Source organism: Engystomops pustulosus, chromosome 2 (genome assembly GCF_040894005.1).
Source record: "Engystomops pustulosus chromosome 2, aEngPut4.maternal, whole genome shotgun sequence".
NCBI lineage: Eukaryota > Metazoa > Chordata > Amphibia > Anura > Leptodactylidae > Engystomops > Engystomops pustulosus.
The window spans coordinates 158,178,726-158,200,934 of NC_092412.1; the positions used below are offsets into that span (position 1 = coordinate 158,178,726).

The 22,209-nt window shown below is 39.5% G+C and overlaps 1 protein-coding gene across 5 annotated transcripts; it reads right to left on the reverse strand.

Moving 5' to 3' along the window:
• Nucleotides 1-15,825: 15,825 nt before the first annotated feature.
• SRSF1 (serine and arginine rich splicing factor 1) lies at nt 15,826-22,061 on the reverse strand. Of its 5 annotated transcripts, XR_011853258.1 has the most exons (6): nt 21,868-22,061; nt 20,790-21,022; nt 19,198-19,370; nt 18,821-19,007; nt 18,294-18,397; nt 15,826-16,324 (listed from the first exon to the last, which is right to left on the reverse strand). XR_011853258.1 is itself a non-coding variant. In XM_072137121.1 (5 exons), exons 1-5 carry the CDS (start codon nt 22,059-22,061, stop codon nt 18,375-18,377), a joined length of 810 nt encoding a protein of 269 aa, XP_071993222.1. In that variant the 3' UTR covers nt 15,826-18,374. The 5 variants fall into 5 exon arrangements, 3 of the variants coding, with proteins under 3 accessions (XP_071993222.1, XP_071993223.1, XP_071993225.1); XR_011853259.1 differs by lacking the exon at nt 18,821-19,007; XM_072137121.1 differs by having other exon boundaries at nt 15,826-18,397.
• Nucleotides 22,062-22,209: the final 148 nt, after the last annotated feature.

Sequence of the window (22,209 nt, forward strand, 5' to 3'; positions counted from 1 at the left end):
CAGTCTCAATGAGACTTGTAGGCTTGCCAGGTGTAATGATCTCTAATAGCCAGCAGAGGGTAGATAACCAGTAACATTGCTATATACTGCAAAACAGTAGTATATAGCAATGCAGTATATAGTGTTAGAAATCGGACCCTGCAGGGTTAATTTACCCTGAAGGATCTAAAATAATGGTTAAAAAAAAAAAGATCACTTATAAAAGCAAATAAACAGCAAGAATCATAAACATGTTTGGTATCATCACGTCCCAAAATGTCCGATCTAAAAAAAATTCTATAAAATTCTATAAAAAATTCTATAAAAAGTGATCAAAAGGCCGAACAGTCCTCAAAATGATAGCAATAAAAACGTCATCAAATGTCACAGAAAAAATTACACCACCCCTAGCCCCTGGCACTGAAGTATGAAAACGTTACTTAGTTAAGAATTAGTTAAGAATTTTTTTTTGTATGGAAGGTTTTAATTTTTTTTAAATGTATGAAAACATTATAAAACCTATACAAATTTGGTATCCTTGTGATTGTACCAAACCAAAGAATAAAGTAAACATGTGATTTGGGGAGCTCAGTGAAAGCTGTAAAATCCAAGCCCACAAGAATATGGGGCAAATGCATATTTTCATCATTTTCACTGCATTCAGAATTTTTTTCCTGCTTCCCAGTACACAGCATGGAATAATAAATACCATCACTATGAAGTGCAATTTGTTACACAGAAAATAAGCCATCACAGAGCTCTGTACATGGAAAAATAAATAAAGTTACAGATTTTTGAAGGTGGGGAGTGAAAAATAAAAATGCAAAAACAAAAAAGGGCCACGTACTTAAGGTGTTAAAGAGCAAGCGTCATTTCAAAAAAAATTTTGATATGTTGTAGGGCAGGCAATTTTAAGCCCTTTTGAAATTGTATTAGTTACCCGAAGCTTGCTCCTTCCTCTTGTATTCTGCAACCTTCCCCCTGTTGTCAGTGACTCTTTATATACTCTGTTGCTAGGCACATTCTGTCTTCACTGGGCTGCTGACTACGGAAGGAGAGACACACCCCCTCTCTGCTATCAGCTGTTTACCTCATAGCTCACTGCTCCAGCGCTCAGTCATATGCTGCCAGGAGCTCTAACTAATGTAGTAACCAAACAATTACACTATCTCTCCTTTAGCTTACCCTACACTTGTATATAAACAAATAATCCACACAGACACAAGATGCAGAGCGATCATAATCCGGCCTCCCCCACACTCCACAGCAGGAAATGGCAGGAGAGACTTTCCAAGTCTTCATGCCGTCCCCTCCTCATGTGCTGTGCTTAAGTTTTACATAGATAAATATGACTAGAAATATGGTTTAATTGGTCAGCAGCAAGTGCTTGTGGTGAGGTGACAGGAGGCAGGTCCCACCCCTCCTTGCTGATTGTAGTTCTTTAGAGAGCTGGAAACCATTGTTGCTATGGGCCAAAAAAAGGCACTAAATCAGGACCGAGAGGCAAAATCCTTTGAGGAATAATTCCCAGGGACACCTGGAGCAGAATTATGTATTTCAGGTTTTTTTTGCTGCTCCGAATGACACATTAAACAAACATGGTGGCAGGATATTGGCCCAGTCTCAGAGAAACAGCGAGACGATTCTGGCAGCAACCCCAACAAATTTCCACTAGTGAAGCATTAAGAATTTCCCAACTATATCCAATCCATAGAGTGTATAGAACCCTGGCCTTTGTTTATATGATTGGCGTTAGAGCAAATGCTGACCTCCTAGATGTCACTTAGGTCCTGCTGACCATATACATATGTTCTGGGAATGTGGGGCACTTGAAAGTTTTTGGAAGGATGTATTAGATCTCCCGCATTCTATTACATTCTAATACAGTATGTATTGGTTTGTAGAAGAGCTTCCAGAAGATGAACATGCAAAAATTACCATCCAACTTTTTCTTATCAGGCGAGGAAGCTGATAGCTTCCAGATGCTTAAACTCAAAACCCCCTACTGTAAGAGAATTTCAGGACAAAATGGCTATGGCCTTCCTTGCATTCTTCATTCAATCGGCCAGTAATTTTCATTCTGGACAATGTCAGACAGCAAAACGGGTAAATGCTCCTGCTCTAAACACAATATTACAAAGTTATGGCCAAAACACGCACAACAGTCACAGGTCTGTGAAAGAGACTGGAAGATTAGTGGATCAAAATTACACCAGAGCAGTGTGAGAGATTAATGATGTCCTTAGAAGTGCTGAAGTCATTCAACGCAAAGGCCTCTACACTTTTATTTTGATATACAGGCGGTCCCCCATTTAAAGACACCAGACTTACAGACTACCCATAGTTACAGACAGACCCCTCTGACCTCTGGTGAAGCTCTCTGGATGTTACTATAGTCCCAGATTGCAATGATCAGCTGTAAGGTGTCTGTAGCTTGGGAAACAGCTTCTCCATGTGACCTTTTCAAATATATGAAAACACCCATCACTGGGCTAAGCGACGCCCCCTGCTCCTCTGCAGCCAATCACGAGTGTTGGGAGTTATTCATATATTTGAAAAGGTCATGTTTCCCAAGGGTGGGGGGAACTGCTCCTCTCCAGCCACTCCAAACTGGCAACTGCCTAGTCACACAGCAGATGCTAATGAAAGGTACAATATAACATATTTTTTTTTCTGTAAAACCTATTTTTTATACAAAAACACTTTGGCAGTGTATGTACTATGCTCTGTGGGTACTGGGGGAGTGCTAAAAATGGGTCTCCTGGTGACAGGTTCCCTTTAAATACACTCAGGATAAAATAACATTCTCTAATTCACTGTTATTAACAAAAGTACAGCATTTTACAGATATAATTTAAACCTGTCTTTATCATTCCTGGTGTATGCAATTTTGGCTGCCCCGGGAGCCAACCTTAAATCAGAAGTCTAGGGTTGGGCAGGACAGCTGGTTCTCCTGTCTGATGGCACGTTGCTAGAGAGGTAAAAGATCCGAGACATGGGCCCCAGTGGTGTGTCCCATTCATCCCAAAGAACTTTTTCAGCAGAGGAGGCATATGCCTTTCTTGCCTCCGATACTGATTCAGAAGAGGAGGATGCCACATTCCTCTATTTCTCATCCTCCTCCTCATGCGGTGATGAGGGGCCCTCCAGAAGGTGCCCCAGGGCATCGGTTGAGGTTGTTCCCCAGCCCCCAAGTGACCCTCAATGACCACAATTCATAAAGACACCAGCACCCCCACTCATGTATGAGGTACCACTACCTCTGCCCCAAGCCAGACTGCATCCTGGCTTATAATAAGTACATGGGTGGGGTAGATCTTTCAGATCAGGTGCTGAAGCCGTACAATGCTCTACGGAAAACAAAGATCTGGTACAAAAAGCTGGCCGTGCACATTGTACAGATGGCACTGTATAATTCCTATGTGCTATACGAATGTGCAGGTCATGTTGGATCATTTATTTGCTTTCAAGAGGCAGTGATCAAGGCCCTCCTATTTGGTCATCAAGAAGGACCCAGTACTTCTGATGTCCCCCGTATTGTACCAGGGCAACATTTCCCTGGTGAGGTACCCCAAACTGGAGGACGAGGAAGGACACAAAAAAGTATGTTACAAAATGGGGAAAAGAAAGGACACAATTTATCAATGTGACACCTGTCCTGAAAAACCTGGCATCTGCATGAAAGAATGCTTTAGAATCTATCATTCACCTGCATTTCAGTTATAATTTATTTACCCTGGTTACCACCTCCTTATACCCATCTGCCCGGGTACCTTCCACCACCAAAAACCCATCCTTACACTACTTGTTCCCTTCCACGTCCTGCTGTGTGTCCCTACAGAAGTTTATGTCCACATGTGGGGTATTTCCGTGTTCAGGAGAAATTGTTGAACAATTTCTGTGGAACAATTTCTCTTTTTTCCCCTTGTGGATGTCAAAAATTTGGGGAAAAATGTAATTTTTGATGGAAAAATATTCATTTTTTCATGTTTCAGACCAAATTTTTGAACTCCTGTGGGGTTCAAATACTCATTATACACCTTGATAAAATCTCTGAACGGTGTAGTTTCCAAATAGGGGTCCTTTAGGATGTTTTTCACTGTTATGGTACTTCAGGGGCTCTCTAAATGCATCATTGCCACTGAAAACTATTTTGGTCCAAATTGCCTTCAAAAAGCCACAGGGTGATTCTTCCCTTCCACGTCCTGCTGTGTGTCCCTACAGAAGTATATATATCCACATGTGGGGTATTTCCGTGTTCAGGAGAAATTGTTGAACAATTTCTGTGGAGCAATTTTTCCTTTTGCCCCTTGTGGATGCAAAAAAATTGGGGAAAAAGGGAATTTTTGATGGAAAAATTCATTTTTTCATGTTTCAGCCCAAATTTTTGAACTCCTATGGGGTCCAAATACTCATTATACACCCTGATAAAAACTCTGAAGGGTGTAGTTTCCAAAATCGGGTAATTTTGGGGGGATTTTCACTGTAATGGTACTTCAGGGGCTCTCCAAATGTATCATGGCAACATAAAAGTATTCCAGCTAAATCTACTATGCAAAAAACCTGGTCGTGCTCCTTCCTTTCTATGCCCTGCTGTGTGCCAGTACAACAGTATACCACCACATATTGAGTGTTGGCATATTTAGAAGAAATTGGGTATTAATTTCTGTGGAGCATTTTGGTATTTTATCCACTGAGGATGTGTAGATTTTTTTGAAAAATACATTCATTTAGCTATAAAAAAATTAAATTTGAAAATTGTACATGATTTTGTTTCAACTCCAGTGAAACCATTAAAGGGTTAACAACTTTCATAAAAGTTGTTTTACATTCTTTGAGGCGTACAGTTTCTAAAATGGGGTCATTAAAGGGGGTTTTCTCTTATTTAGGCCTCTCATCGTCACATCATACTTATCTAGTCTTGCAAAACATAGATTTTGTCGATTTTCACAAAAATCTGAAAAATCACTTGTATAGTTATAAGCCTCCTATCTTCCAAAAAAAAGTATAATATGCTTAAAAAAATCATGCTAACGTAAAGAAGACTAGGTTAAAGTTAGTTATTAAGTTATTTGGGGGATATGACAATCTGCTTGAAAAGTAGAAATTTCCAAAGTTTGAAAATAGCATTTTTCAAAATTTTCACCAAATTTCCATTTTTTTCATAACCAAACGCAAAAGTTAGCACCCAAATTTTTCAACTAACATAAAGTACAATGTGTCACGAAAAAACAATCTCAAAATCAGCGGGTTATGTTAAAGCGTTCCAAAGTTATCAGGAAGGTGAAAAGTGGCTTCAGCGCCAAGGGGTTAACGGATGCACTACGTATCCTCATCTCTTTGCAATATGTAATTTGTTATTTAAAATTTTACTTCCCTTAGCAGAAAAATACTGTTGACACACACTCCAAGGAAGGAAGCAGCACGAGTGCTGCTTCCTTCCTTGGAGTTTGTATGCATATGGGATCCCGAGTCAGTTCCTTGAAGCCTGCACCCACATTGGATTTAATCCGGTTATCCACAGTGCTGCTCCTTCTACCTATTTAGTTGACATACACTGTAATGATGTATTAACCCCTTAACGCTCTGCGCCGTAGCTGTACGGCGCAGAGTTGCACGGGCTGTATGAAGAGTGCTCACGGGCCGAGTCCTCTTCATGCAAGGGTGGGGGTTGTTGCATATTGCAGCAAACACCAACAGCTGATAACCGTGGTCGCTGCTTGCATCGATCGAGGCTATTAACTCCTCCGTGGCTGCCGGCATTTAAAAGATGGTGGCACCCATGCACCGCCATCTTGGATCAGATTGTCGCTCCCCAGAACGTCATCGGGGGATGGCAATCGGTTGCCATGACAGCCTTGGGTCTACGCCAGACCTGAGGCTGCATGGTTTCTGCAGTTTCATTACAATGAGCCAGTGACTCATTGTAACGTATACTGTGCAGAAATGCCATATACCACAATACAGTAGTATTGCAGAATATGGTAGGAATGATCAGACCATCTATGGTTAATGTACGCTAGAGGGTCTATTAAAAAAAAAAAAAAAAAAATCACAAAAAAAGTTTAGATGTTAACCTAAAAGTTCAAACCCCTTTCCCTAGAACGTACATAAAACGTAATAAACAGTAAGAGTCTGACACAGGTATCGCCACGTCCCAAAATGACACCTAACACAGCTCCGTACAAAGTATGAAAAAATTATAAGCGTCAGAAGATTGCGTAATTTTTTTCTTTTTTTGTACACATAATTTTTGAAGATGTATTAAAAAACAATATAAAACCTATATAAATTTGGTAGCAACGCGACCGTACCGAACCAAAGAATAAAGTATAGGTGTTATTTGGAGCGCACAGTGAAAGAATAAAGTGAGTTAATTTTTTCCCCAATTTTTCCACATTTGGAATTTTTTCCAGCTTCCCAATACACGGCATGGAATAATAAATAATGTGACGGAGAAGTAAAATTTGTTACGCATAAAATAAGCCCTCACACAGTGAATAGAAAAATGAAAAGTTAAGGATTTTTGAATGGGGAGAGCAAGAAATGAGCAAAAAAAACCTGTGTCCTTAAGGGGTTAAATTGTGACTGGCCCTTTAATCAGGCCATTGATCTTCTCTGCATGAAGACCCAGGACAGAATATGGCCGCTGGTCACATGTCCTGCACCTGTTTTTTGGCGGTAAAAATTAATTATTTTAGAAAAATGTTACATTTTCTAAATTTCATGTTTGTTTTTTTTGTAGAAAACTTTTGCAATTTGTCTATTACCATAATTTTTTTTACATTTGCTTATTTAAGAATTTTAGGTTTAGTTTTAGTAGCAAGTTCTCAAATAGCACCTCCTCCACTACTCCTAATTGTGTTATCACTTACCTTGCGCCCTCAAAAAATTCCTATTAAGTCACATGGGTTGGGCTCCTTAGCTCGCAATACCCAACTTTGTGCTCCTGTACAGTGGGAAAAGGAGGAGCTGTACAGGAGCACAAAGGTGGGAGCCAAGAACTGAGGAGTAAGAAGCACTAGGCATCACCTTGTCCCAAAATTCCCCATTTATAAAAATTGTTCTTCCCAGCAGTGAACCCTCTTAAAGGGGTTATGCCACCATGTTGAATATATTTATTTTAAATTAATGATGTTCATATAGTTATTATTGCCATTAGAATCTATTAAAAATCATGCTCCCTTATTGTATTGTTATCTTTGACCTTGTGTACAACTCCCTCTACTGGTTGCTCTGTCCGACCTCTGAGTTTCCTCTTCAGGCGGATCATGCGCAGAGGAGTCCTAGCAGGCATGTTGCTTCTACAGTAGATCCCTCCGCCAGCCGGCCTCATCACTTGTCTCTGCAGGAAGCAGGTGACATACCAGCTAGAGTGGCTTCATACTCATTATCAGTATTTCACCCCTTATGTGAGATGGGAGAATCCTCTGGCTCTCTGCATCTCCATGTAATGACTTCCTCTGCTCCGATCATAAGCCCCGCCCACCAGTCCTCACCGCAACATGTGTAAGGTAAATGCACATGTGCAACTATGTGTGATGTGCAGGTATTATTTAGTACAGACTGCTGACAGTCCTGTCACATTACCTTAAATAGCAGCTTTGAGATTCAGAAGGACCCATCCAGTCCACAGCAGGTAAATGAACAGGCCGGGGGAGCTGTTTCTAGGTCAGCTGCCAGTCCATTTATATGGTGAATATGAGGCACTGTACACCTATGCTTTCAGTGCCATTGACAAGATTGGGCTGTGAAACCGACCATAGGTTCTTTTATAGAGGCTTTCAGCAATTGTACACTCAATATCTGCCAAAAGCAAATTGAGGCACATTTACTAAGGGCCGGCACCAGTTTTCTTTCTGGCTTTGCACTTTCTTTCTAAAAAAAAAAACTGCTTGCACAGGTATTTAAGAAGGGTCCACGCCACACGGCCCTTTTAAGGCGTGGCTGCACTATTAACAACAAAAGGGAACACACATATATTATTTAGTATATTAGTGCCATAGTAAAAATAAACTGTCAAAAAACAAATTAACCCCTACGCGACTCAGCCTCTTTTGGCCTGAAGGACGCGGCCCCATTCTTCAAATCTGGCCCGTGTCACTATAAGTGGTTATTGCTTTGGAACGCTATGAGATATCCAAGGGATTTTGAGATTGTTTTCTCGTGACACATTGTACTTCAAATTAGTTTAAAAATTTGGATGAAATCTTTTGCGTTTAGTGATGAAAAAAAACAAAATTTGGCAAAAATTTTGAAAAATTCTTTATTTTCAATGTTCTAAATTCTCTACTTTTGATGCAGATAGTCATAGCACCCAAATAAATTCATAACTTACATTTCCCAAATGTCTGCTTTATGTTGGCATGGTTTTTTAAGATTCCACATATTTTACTAGAATGTTATGAGGCTCAGAATTTAGGTATCATTTTCCACATTTTTTGTAAAATCACCAAAACCTGTATTTAGATGGACCTGCTCAACTTCTAATTGACACTGAGAGGCCTAAATAATAGCAAGACTCGTAAATTACCCCATTGTGGAAACTACACCCCTCAAGGTATGAAAAACCACTTTTAAGAAGTTTGTTAACGCTTTACGTGTTTTATAGGGGTTAAAACAAAATGGAGGTGCAGTCTGCAAATTGTAATATTTTTTCACAATACACCCATTTTGGGTGGAAAATTAAACATTTACAATGGATTAAATGAAAAAAGGCTCCACAAAGTTTGTTACCCAATCTCTCCCGAGTACACAGATACTCTATATGTGGTGGTAACCTGCTGTATGGGCGCACGGCCGGGCATAGAAGGGAAGGAGGCGCCATGCAGATCAGATTTTCTATGTCGCATGGTACAGGCTATAATTTTTTTCTTTTTTTTTAATGTGGACCTATAGGGGCTTATTTCTTTTGCCACATGAGATGCACTTTTTTGGTACGTAATTTGGGGGACTCTATAGGCTAATTGGTGAGATTTTATTAACTCTTTGTTGGTGGAGGAAATGAAAATCATCACTTTTCAGGAAGATTTTTATGGGGTTTTTTTTGGCCGTTTACCATACCATAAAAATAGTATATTATTTTTATTCTATGGGTCGCCACGATTACAAAAAGACCTCATTTATATAGATTTTTTATTTTTTCCCATTTTTACTGAATAAAAAGTAATTTGGCAAAAATGTTGTTAATTTTAGCATCACCGTCTTTCATATACATAACGTTTTTATTTTTCGCCTCACAAATCTGTTTAATGGCTTATTTTTTGCGAGAAGGATTGTTCTTTTTAGTGGTCTTATTTTAGAGTGCATAACATTTTTTAAATCACTTTTTAGAGCATTTTTTATAGGGTATTAATTGAAAATGATCTTTTTTTCTGGAGCTTTTTTGTTTTTTTTTTTACCGGGGTTCACTTTTCGGATCTAATAATGTTTCTGTTTTATTATGCAGATTGTTACGGACGCAGGGATACCAAATATGTGGGGGTTTTGTGTATTTTATTCAATTGTACTGAATAAAAACCAATTTGGAGAAAATCTTGTTCAGTTTAGCATCACCATCTTTTCATATGCATAACTTTTTTATTTTTCGGCTGACAAATATAGTTAGGGGCTTATTTTTTGCGAGAAGAGTTGTTCCTTTTAGTGGGCTTATTTTGGAGTGCATAACATTTTTTAAATTACTTTTTAGAGCATTTTTTTTATAGGGTATTAATTAAAAATGATCTTTTTTCGGAACGTTTTTGCGTTTTTTTTCTACGGCGTGTACCGTGCGGGTCCAGTAACGATTCTGTTTTATTATACAGATTGTTACGGACGCAGCAATACCAAATATGCGGGGGGTTTTTGTGTTTTTTATACTTTATTAAGTGTTTTTATAGGAAAGTGACATTTTAGGGGCTTATATTTGAATGCATTTATTTTTTATTTATTCTAATTTATTAACTTTAGTGTTTTTGACTTTTTTTTACTTATACATACTTGAACTTGAACCAGTGATACTCTGATCACTGGTTCAAGTTCAATACACTGCTCTACAATACTATTTTATTGTAGAGCAGTGTAATCTGTCTGGCATGCTCGCGCATGCTCAGACAGTTTACAGTCAGACCCGGAAGGGGTCTGACTGCCAGGGAGACCGGGCAGCTCCGGGGCACATGCCAGTCCTCGGAGCTGCCCAGAAGTGGATCGGATCCCCCGATAAGCGGCACGGGGGATCCGATCCACAGCGCAAAAACCCTTACACGTCGCGGTCATGCTTGACCGCGGCGTGTAAGGGGTTAACACCCGCGATCGGAGCCGGCTCCGATCGCGGGTGTTAGCGCAGGCTGTCAGCTGTACTAGACAGCTGACAGCCGCTGCTTCTTGTACCGGCTCCGTTCGTGAGCCGGTGCCAGAAGCAGGACGTCATAGAACGTCCCCGTGCGCTAAGCATCTAGCCCCGGGGACGTACTATAACGTCCTGGTGCGCCTAGGGGTTAAAAGTAAATTAAAAAATAGCTTCTTAGAATAAAAGAAAGTCCAAGGCAGCTCTGTCCAAGCTCCTGATTAGGCGAGTGCAGCACCCACTGGCCTCTTGTAGATACATGACGGCAGCATGCACTCCTAAGGGCACGTTCACACGTTGCGTTTTCATTTAGTTTAAAAATACATTACAACAGTTGAGGAGAGGGATTTGCCTAATTACATTACTGTTAACATTTGCATTTACAAAACACATTGTAAACGCGATGTTAATGTATGTGTTAACACATATGTTAACGTAGTGTTAACACATGTAAATCGTAACGTAATTAGGCAAATCATGGCTCAGCTGTTGTAATGCATTTTAAACGCAATGAAAACACAACCAAAACACAACGTGTGAGTGCACCCTCAGGAATGCTGCCTGCCTTTCTTCATTTAAATAGAAGATTATGAGATATCAGCTGCTGTGGTAATCATGTTTTTATTGCTGTAATAGCAAATCTTGGAACGGTTTAAGTTTTTTAACTGCTTTGAAAAATTATAGCTGAACTGTGGGTGGTTGTTATGGGCAACATAGACAGTTTCATTGTAAAAAACTTTATTAATGGTGCCCATATAAATATATATTTTAGGTAAACGTTATTGGATTTATCAGAAGTGCCTGAGAGCAAAACTGTTCTTGTTACTAATGGCAACCAATCGGATCTCAGCTTTCAGTTTCCTCAGTTTGTAAAATAAAACTTGATCTCTGATTGGTTGCCATGAGCAACTAGAACAGTTTTCTTCTCACAATTGTGATAAATCTCCGCCTTAGCTAAGAAGGGAAAGGGGAAAGTGTGTCCGGGCTTTGGCAGAGAACATGCAGCATTTCCATGATATTTACTGTAATCCTGATGTAGTGGGATCGGTAAGTACAGGGACTATTTGAAACAGCAGGGGGAAGAAGACTGCAAGCAGTGTTGTCAAGGTGGGATATGGCCACTGAGAGAGAAGAACTTGCAAAGGATTATGGGTAAAACTGCCTCCTAGTGGCTGTGCACATGCCTTCTTGGCCCCTCCCACATTTGTTTCTGTGAGACACACAATAGAGGTCAAACAAGCACCAAGATAACAAATAAAAACACATTTTTTACTACAGTTAACCATTGTTTAGATTTCTCTGAATATGTAGTGCTTTTCGGGTGATTTTAACCCCTTAACGCTCTGCGCCGTAGCTCTACGGCGCAGAGGTATAAGGGATGTATGAAGAGGGCTCACGGGCTGAGTCCTCTTCATACAGAGGTGGGGGTTTTTGCATTTTGCACAAAACCCCCACCGCTAATAACCGCGGTCGGTGCTTGCACCGATCGCGGCTATTAACCCTCTAAACGCCGCCCGCAAAGTCGCGGGCGGCGTTTAAAAGACGGCGGCGCGCGGGCGCCGCCATCTTTTTTTTGATCGCCACGCCCCCGAACGTCATCGGGGGGGCGGCGATCGGTTACCATGGTAGCCTCGGGTCTTCTTTTGACACGAGGCTACATGGTTTATGCAGGTTCGTTACAATGAGCCAGTGGCTCATTGTAATGTATGACCTGCAAAAATGCCATATATTGCAATACTGTAGTATTGCAGTATATGGTAGGAGCGATCTGACCATCTAGGGTTAATGTACCCTAGATGGTCTAAAAAATAGTGAAAAAAAAAAGAAAAAAAAAAGTTTAAAAAATAAAAAAAATTAATAAAATATTAAAAGTTCAAATCACCCCCCTTTCCCTAGAACGGATATAAAACATAACAAACAGTAAAAATCACAGACATATTAGGTATCGCCGCGTCCCAAAATGCCCGATCTATCAAAATATAAAAACGGTTACGGCCGGCGGTGACCTCCGAGGCGGGAAATGGCGCCCAAATGTCCGAAATGCGACTTTTACACCTTTTTACATGACATAAAAAATGAAATAAAAAATGATCAAAATGTCGCACAGACCTCAAAATGGTAGCAATGAAAACGTCGCCTCATTTCGCAAAAAATGACCCCTCACACATTTCCGTGCGCCAAAGTATGAAAAAGTTATTAGCGTCAGAAGATGGCAAAAAATTTTTTTTCTTTTTTGTACACATTCGTTTAATTTTTGAAAATGTATTAAAACACAACAAAACCTATATAAATTTGGTATCACCGCGATCGCACCGAACCAAAGAATAAAGTAGGCATGTTATTTGGAGCGAAGAGTGAAAGTCGTAAAAACTGAGCCCACAAGAACGTGACGCATGTGCGTTTTTTTTTCAATTTTTCCACATTTGGAATTTTTTTTCAGCTTCGCAGTACACGGCATGTTAAAATAAATAACATTACAGGAAAGTAAAATTTGTTACGCACAAAATAAGCCCTCACACGGGTCTGTACACGTAAAAATGAAAAAGTTATGGATTTTTGAAGTTGGAGAGCAAGAAATTAGCCGAAAAACCCTCCGTCCTTAAGGGGTTAAAAAGAAAGTTAGGTCATGGCATAACCCCTTTAACTGAAAAATATGCTCCAATGTCTGGAATCGACACTTTTTTGCTGTTTCACAAGACAAAAACAATTCAATAAAAACTGGTCTAAAGGTTGCACAGTTGCCAAAAAGGTAGCAATGAAAACTAGGCCAGCTTGTCCAGGAAAAAATGACACCGTAGCCCACTCTGTACCCCTAAGTATGAAAAAGTTAGAATATGGTAAAAGTATTTTATTGGTACAAAAGGCTTTTATATAGATTTTACAAAAAAATTAAACACCTAATAAAACCTAAATAAATTCGTACTGAACCAAAGAATACATTAGATGCGCTATTTGGAGTGCACAGAAAAAAAGAGCCCACAAGAAAATGGCGCAAATGTGGGTTGTCAATTTTACCACATTTGGAGTTATATTGGCACTTCCCTGTACACAGCCTGAAATATAAAACATCACTAGGAAGTACAATAAAGTATGCAGAAAACAAGCCCGCGTACAGCTCTGTACACAGAAAAATAAGAAGTTGATCTTTGAAAAGTGGGGAGTGTTAAACAGAAATTAACAAATTGAAAAGCTCATCAGTGCAAGGGGTTAAAGTGTCCCCTATACCATATGATAAGAAGTTTACAAATTCTCTAAGGATAAAGGTTTGTGGTACCGGAGGCCAAATTCACATGTGGCATTTTGTTTGCATTTGGAAATGCAATCCAAAGGCTCCACTCATGATCACATGTAATCACAGGTAACAATGTGTTTCCAACACGTAATGCAATGCAATCTTACCTCAGCATGCAATCGCAGGTGGAGCCTTTGGATTGAGTTTCAAAACGCAACCAAAATGTGGAACTCAGATTAATTGAGATTAATGGAGCAGAATGGTCACACTCAGCCATCTGCGCCATTAGTTTGAGTGACGAAACCCTCGTTTTCGCTGTGTATGGGTCGGGGAGGAGTGTCTCAGCACTCAGGATAGGGCCTAACTTTAGTTCGTGGGAAAACCCCTCTGTGTTTCTTGGAATGCCCCATTACTCTGACGCATTCTGTCCTCAAATTTGTTCATCGCAGTCCACTATGAGCACCTGGTTACAATACACAGGTAGCTCCAAATGTGGACACTCACAGTAACATATGTCAGTCAGTAATAAGTCTTACAATTACAAAGTCCCACCTAAATTGTGGGACTTTGCACCTCTGCAACAATCTGCACAGAGGTTGCCCTATATCTCAAATATTACCTCTAAAAATACACTTACCATGAGTAGGTCTTTCCAAGCAGTTTAGGCTTACTCATAACAGTACCTTGACAGGGCTACAAATCATTCCCATAGAACAGGTGCCACACTCCTCGAAGATGCGGAGACTGAACTAGGAGCCTGTGAATGCGCAATACTTTCTGGATACAAGTTAGGTTTTTGATCTCTGGCTGGTATGAATTTTTAAAGTGACCCAATGTACTTAAATTAACCATAAAATATGTATATATTATCCTGTAATTAATACATTCCTTTTTGTGAATGTGCTTTTCTAATACGCACTTTGCGACTAGATTACAGATGTACTTTGCCCTTTCCCAAGATTTTCAGATTCTCTCAAATACTCTGCACCTTGTCTTATGCTTTTAGACTACTACTAAGGATTCATTTGTCCGAAACAAGTCAACCTTTTCAGACAGTGTTTTTAACCTTTATTCATTGTAGTAGAAAAACAAAGTGATATTTTAAGAATTGAGAAACTTTCTTTACTGGATTTCAGATTCCCCTTGGAACATCTGTATATGCATCTCAAAGCTGGTCCCCATACTGCTTTCCATGTACCTACCCAAAGAAAACCCATGCCGAACATGGAAGGGAGGTGAGCTGAATTGATATTTTTCCAATTCCCAGAATACCCCTTTTAGCACAGAAACCAGGGGTGTAAAGATTTCTTGTATAAATACCATATTTTTCGAACTATAAGGCGCACAAAAAAAAAAATCCTTTGATTTTCTCAGAAATCAAAGGTGCGCCTTATGAAGCGTACACAGACAACAGCTGCCTTGAACTGTGCACAGGTCTGCCATCTGCTGGTCATCAATCGTTATAATCAGGTGCGCCTTATATATGAACCTAGATGTATTAGCAGGCATTTGTTGATGGTGCACCTTATAGTCCAAAAAATACTGTTGTCATCTATTAATATATATGCCCAAGTTATCTGTATTACTGAAAACTTGATACACCACGGAAAAATTGTGAGTATTAGTACCCCCTGATAAATTATTAGTGCAACCTCTGGACCATTGCAATCTTCTAAATCTAGTTGCAATCACACCCATAATAATCTATTTCACAAGTCCCTTAAAAAAAAAAAAAAAAAAAAAAAAAAAAAAAAGTATATGCCTCCTGTGTTACCAGTGTCTAATCCACCTGCACCAATTGTAGTTCAAGGTAGCAAGGGCCCTCATGTTCTCAGTCTTAAAATATTTAAATGCCAGAAGCCTTCTGTATATGGTGGCCCACTGCTACAAGTCCAAGCTGGTGAATCTGTTTTCGGTTTGTTGCCCAGTACCAATTATTATGATGAATTATAATCTATGCTTGGAAATGGAGAGGAAATTTCAGAATCAGTAGAACCATGCCCAAAGAAATTGAAATGAGTAATGGTTGGAGATGGGGGAAATGAAACCTATTCATTGTATCCTGCCCAAACTAAAAATCTAGAAAAGTGTCAAAATGCTGAAAAAAGTTAGAAATATGCTTTTCATATCATAGAGAAAGTTTTATATGTACACATGCATTGACATTTTCTAAAACACATACCAAAGGGGATTTGAAAAATATGAGGTTTGTGTGGTGACCTGCATTTCAATGAAAATATGCTTTCCAATTTGAAATCATTCATAAGAAGTAATGTTACACACAAATGCAGACACTTAATCATGTGTTTATTAAGTATATGCAAACAAGTTTGTCAAAGCAGATTGAAATCTTATTGGGAAAAAACCTACAATGCAAACTTAGAAACATTTTACCAATTTAACAAAAACCCCCACCCCCATATTATCCCTTTTTATTACCATCTATCCGTGATGTATCCTTCCCAGGAGATGGCTCCATCTTGCCTCCTCTGATTTTTTTTTTTTTAAACAACCAGAAGGAAAAAAAAAAAAAAAAAAATTTGCAATCCTTCTTGCATTCTAAGAGCTTCAATAAAATAAAAAAACTATATAGCCAATTGCAGAAAGAAAAAACTCCACATGAATGAGGTTATGGTGGGGCAGGAATCCACTCCTATGTTCTTGTTATCTGATCCCGCTCCATGAATCCTGGTAATGCATTCTCCCTATCCTATTCACTCCTTCCTATGATTTGAATCCAATGATCCAGTTCCAGGATTGGGATCCAGTGAGCCCTCTCCAATCCAAACCTTTACAACCAGCAAAACCAAAAAAAGAGGCAGAGTTAGATATCAACATAGGTTTCTGGGAACTGATCAGTTACATGTGCATCTTAAGAAAAAATGGCACAGATAACCATAACATTCCCCAAACTAATAAATTTTGTGGCACTATGTAGGCTTGGAAAACAACTGCAGGATTGGTACAGTCTTAACCACATACCTGAAGGATCGTCAACTTTTTGCCAAAATCAAATAAGATTAACATAATTCTAACATTTGGACAAGTTCATAAACATTACCTCATTCATAAGGCTTCATGTCCTGGTGCAGTCAGAAATTTTGAACCCCAACTAACAACTTAAAAATTATCTACAATGCCTTTAATTTGGTTCATTAGAAACATCAAGACCAGGGCATGGAGCCTCAGTTTTCTTTTTATTGGTTATATACTTGTAGCAAAACCACCGTTATAAAAGAATCTAGGTTCAAACCGACTGTGGACCTGTGCAATTTTAAAAATGAAATTCCCTTAGAAAAAATGATCACTATATGGCCCATTGGGGCCTGGCAAAAAGTTATAAGCAGCCCAAAGACATCCTTGAAAAATAAACTCATTTTTTTCCCTATTTTTACAAGGGGCAGTCCAGCTGTGCATACATATATTGGCCCAAATAGTCAAGTTTATTCAGTGTTTATTTTTATCTACACTGCCTAAACAAAATCCCTCATATGCCCATCACAGATAATCGTGTGGAGACAGGCCCAGGAATAGGCTAGCACACAGGCTAACAGTAAGAGCATTTGTTAAAGGACATCTACCACCAAAATGAAGGATTGTAAACCAAGCACACTTACATACTGGTTTGTGACCCCTGCTCTTCCTTTAGCTTTTTATGCACTTGCTTTTTAGGATAAAAATGCTTTAAAAATTGTGCGAATCAGTCGGAGTGGCTCCAGGCCTCATTAATACCTATAGACCCGAAGTCCCTCAAATTAATTTGCATAATTTTAAATGCTATGTTTACACTACATCATCCTGGTTTTAGATGTCCTTTAAGCATACACTTAAAATGATGGCGAGGAACTCCCAGGTAAAACATCTTTTTTAATTAATTGCTTGGCCCATTAACTACAATGTACTTGACTGTTATCCTCACATATAGCCACTGATGTCAACATTGTATTAAGGAAGCCGACATATCCTTCCATACCTACAGCTTGCTCTCCTGTCAGCAAATATAGACCGCCGTTTTCAGCAACGAAATTCATTTTACTTAATAGACCATAGAAGCTTCTACTTAAATTAAGCTAAAACAGTCGTTTAATTTGGGGTGGGGAGCGGCCCATCAGCAATTAAATTTAATAGGTTAAACTATTTTATGACTGGACCACCCCTTAAAAAAAGGCTTACTGCATAAAAGAGCTAGAAAGTCTCTACTGCTATAGGCTTTTTTTACTAGACAGGGGAAGGATAGAAACCCTCCAGTATCCCAAATTTAAATGGAACAAAAAATAAAAAAAATTCTAATTGGCATTTGAAACCTTCATAATTGACAATGACCTTTAAAGTCAAGGTAGTTTTTGCCTTATATTTATGATTGCAACCCTACCCAGAGGGGGAAAAAAAAAGTAATCAAAAACATTGACAATCAGCGTGCTACCTACAGGTGCAAATTTACACAAATAGCAGGACTGTAGGTAGGACACCGATTCAAAGCATCTGCCAATGTATAACAATCTACACAAATAGAGTTTGAAATGTATTTTAATCAACATTAAAAATAGCAATATTTACTAGTCACAAAGAGGACATGCAGCGTTAGCAGTACTGATATTATACTCTACAAATTAGCAAGTCCACAAAACAAATTGTATTGTGTGTGGTACATTTGCTTACAAATTATCAACATTTAAGCAACACACTTGTGGTCTGTCTTAACTATAGCATAACTTCAATACTGCCAATTTCATCTCACAACAGCACTTGGAGTCATACCATGGCCTCCATATTTGATTTGATCCTCCTCAAGCCTCCATTTGACAATCCTAAAATGATTGAAATGTCCTCCATTATCCTTTAATCCATCTCTTCAGATATGTCTACAGAAAGACACATGAAAAGGCAAGGTAAAATAAGTTTTCCCCACAAAGAAAAAAAAAAAGTTAGAAAGTTTATACCACAGCCTCCCCAGACCTATTATGAACCATCACAGTTAACACACTGGCTCTGGTGCTTCTGAAGAGTGGTGGACCAATACTGCCTACAGCCTTTAAAATACACCTCTAAGCATGACTTACTTGAGCAGGAATACATGTAGGCATTACGATCAGCCTTCCTAATCTACACAAAAGGCTTAACACTTCAAAACTTTAATAAAACAGTGAATATATATATAATAAAAAAAAAAAAAAGAAAAAAAGAAATTAGAAAGGAAAAAGAAATGCAAGACTAACTAAGTTTACAATGCATGGGTCTACAAAAATGTATATATATAAAAAAACGACTGTCAACTATTTATGTACGTGAACGGGATCTGCTGTGACGGGGAGAATAGCGAGGGGATCCACGGCTTCTTCTTGGAGAGTAGCTGCGGCTGCGACTGTTGCTTCTACTACGGCTCCTGCTACGACTACGACTGCGAGAACGAGATCTTCCATAGCTTGGACTTCTTGGACCATCAACTTTTACCCGAATGTAGGCAGTTTCTCCCTATTAAACAGATAGAACCTGGGATTGAACAAGCCAAGCTTAACCTGCTTTGCATTTCAGGCAAGACGCAACTCTACATTTGAATGTAGATGATGACTCCACGTTCTGTTGCGCTTCACTTACCTCCTGACAATAAAGTTAATCATCAACAGTCATGCAGCAAATAAGGGATGCAGAGAAATATACCTACCTCATGTGACCTAAATTTAGTGTTATCCAGTTTCCGCACAGCATAGGTCATATCTTCTTTTCTCACAAATTCCACGACACCAGTACCATCCCGGTAAACATCAGCATAACATACATCACCTGCCTCACGCATGTGATCCTTCAGATCCTGCCAGCTTCCACTTGGAGGCAGTCCTGAAATGGTTAAATTTTAAACATTAGGAAGTCATTTTAGCAGAGGGGAAGCATTAAACATGCAAATTAATCAAATCAGAAATACTCAATTTCACACAATTTTAAACACATTCAGCATGCACAGGAAAGCCTGCTGCATACACACTACTCCATAGACTTCTACAGTGAGACATAGCCCAAAATAGGTTATTTTACAGATTGAAACAGGATGGAATGGCCTAGTAGACTACACTAGTTATTCTTTAACCCCTTTCCGCCGATGCCCTTTTTTCATTTTTACGTTTTAATTTTTCATGCCTCAGTTCAACTCAAAATATTAAACAGTTCTTCCCTATGCCGGTTAGTGATGGATAGACAGTCTCAAACCTTCACTGAAGTACTTAAAGGGATTGTTCAGCAAATAATTGCTTTTGTTTGTTTAAGGAAGAGTTATACAATTTCCAATAAACTTTCTGTACCAATTCCTCAGTTTTCTAGTTCTTTGCTTGCTGTTCTTTTAGGGAAAGCTTCTATGTTTACTTTCAGTGGATAGAAAGCTGTCCATGGTCATGTGATGGATACAGATGCATGTTCCATTAGCATTACAAAGAGCAATCAGACTTGTAATACAAGCTGTGGACCTGTGACATCAAATGACCATGGACAGATTTCTAACCACTGGAAGTAAACAGACTTTGTATAGCCGGACAGCAAGCAGAGATAAAAAAAAAAAAGCTTGCTCCATTTAGTTTCTAAAGTACACATTGAAATTCTTATGCATTTCTTCCCAGTATAAGTGATCAGACCACGTGCACTTTCACATAGCACACTTGTATTCTCTGCAGGCATCCCCTTTAAAAACTGGTTTATATGTTTAGGCAAGGAGCAGTACAATAAGGGAGAGTCAGTTTTGACTAGGACAATTAAGTCTTTTCTAGGATTACATATTTCTTTCAGTTTATCATGGTTAAAATATAAGAAATAAAACTGCCTAGCTTGGCAGTCCTGTGAGGTTGCAGCAATCTTAATTTAATGTGACTGTGCATCAACAAGCATAACAAATGTACAGTGATTGGTTAGCACTAAAGAAACCCTCCTTACTTTAATAACTGGGGTCTCTTAAGCAACAAGCATCATAAAGTGTCAGTGACACAATCTTATTCTGTGCGAGTTATCATGCTGGATGGTGTGTTTGGAGCAATTTTTAAGTGTGAAGCAGTATTTTACACCTACGACTAATTGTTCTAGGTAAGGGCCAAATTTTCTGATGCCCTGGGGTTAGGTCAGGCCCCCCTCTTAAAGACAAGTTGAAAAACTGACAGAAAATCTTATAAAAACCTATCAGTACCAAGTATTGTATTTCAGGTGCAAATTACAGAATTCTGGCATAGACAGGTTGATAGATGCGCACCCCCCTACTCTTGCAAAATGCAAACATACCTGATACTACTACTCTGTACTCTGAGCGCCTGGATGGAGGCCCATATCTCCCCCGGGGTGCTCCTCCTCCTCCTCCACCACCTCCTCCTCCTCCACCACCGCCGCCGCCTCCTCCTCCTCCTCCTCCACCACCTCTTCCTCCTGCCCCTCGACCACTTCGTGGGAATTCAACGCGTAGACGGTAGCCATCATAATCATATCCATCACGTCCATACACCGCATCCTCTGCATCTCTTGGGAGGGAAAAAAAAAAAAGTTGAATTTTCATTTGCAAATTTCATTCCTTTATTTATATAGCCCACACAGATTACACAGTTAAGTCGGTCCCTGTCCCTAATGGGGCTCACAATCTAATCAACCTACCAGTATGTATTGGAGAGTGTGGGAGGCCGCCCTAGGAGTGTACATTGTGTTACTGGCATGGATATGAAAACATTAGCAGAGGCATTGTGATTATATCTGAGTAAAGCACACAAATGTGTGGATTGAAGAAGAAACCTACTACTCACATATACAGGGAAGTATAATAATCCATGCAAATAGAGTTCAGCGAGTTATGAGGTGCTGTACTATACATGCAAGAGAAAACTGTGTGGCTAAAATTAAGGCACATCTGCAGGTCCTTCCAGCATATACATTTCATGGTATATCACTCCATGCAAAGTGAGATCAGGCATGTGATAAAGTGTGCACCTTTACCTCATCCATCCCATAATACCAGCTAATCTACAGTTTCCATTTAACCTTCACCAGAAAGGCGGATTCAATGCAATTTAAAAACGGAAGCGTGAATTATATGTAGGAAGCTTATGTGTTATATCGTTAAGGAAATGTAAGGATTTGCTCGAGAGAAGCAGTATCTAGAGTCTATCTGCATGGACTGGATACAACCTCGATACCCAGAACAAGGAGCACAAAAGAACAAGCACGTACTCGGGGGAACAATGGCGCCTTAGCTTAGCGCACGTGCTAATGGTTGCAAGCCCCATCCCCCACCATCAACAAAGCAGCGCAGGCCGCGGCATCCCCTCCGACCCCAATACTGGTCACCAGTCAGGAAACGTTCTCAATTTATTACCTGGGATCCTCGAACTCCACGAAGGCGAAGGGAGGGCCACCTCGTCTATTTTTCAGGTCGATGTCCCGGATGGCACCGTACTTATAGAACACGTCCTCAATGTCCTTGGTTCGGATGTCAGGAGGCAGATTCCCCACATAAATGCGGCAATCATTATTGCCCGCCGGCCCCCTAATCACGCCACCACCTGACATCTCCAGCTTGACAGATTTTAAGGAAAACGATTTACGAGAAAATTAGAAGCGAAGGCTTCTCTTAAGCAGTCAGCTTGTGAATGAACTACACAAAATGGCGTCTCCTAGATTTTTTTTTTTCAGCTCTTCCTAAGAACGCCGCCTCGCG

Coding starts and splice junctions, on each gene's coding strand:
- SRSF1 (XM_072137121.1), bottom strand. CDS start 22,061: ATGTCAGGTGGTGGCGTGATTAGGGGGCCGGCGGGCAATAATGATTGC. Junction 19,008..19,197: donor CTAAATTTAGGTCACATGAG/GTAGGTATATTT, acceptor TCTGTTTAATAG/GGAGAAACTGCCTACATTCG. Junction 18,398..18,820: donor TCACAGCAGATCCCGTTCAC/GTACATAAATAG, acceptor GTCTTTCTGTAG/ACATATCTGAAGAGATGGAT.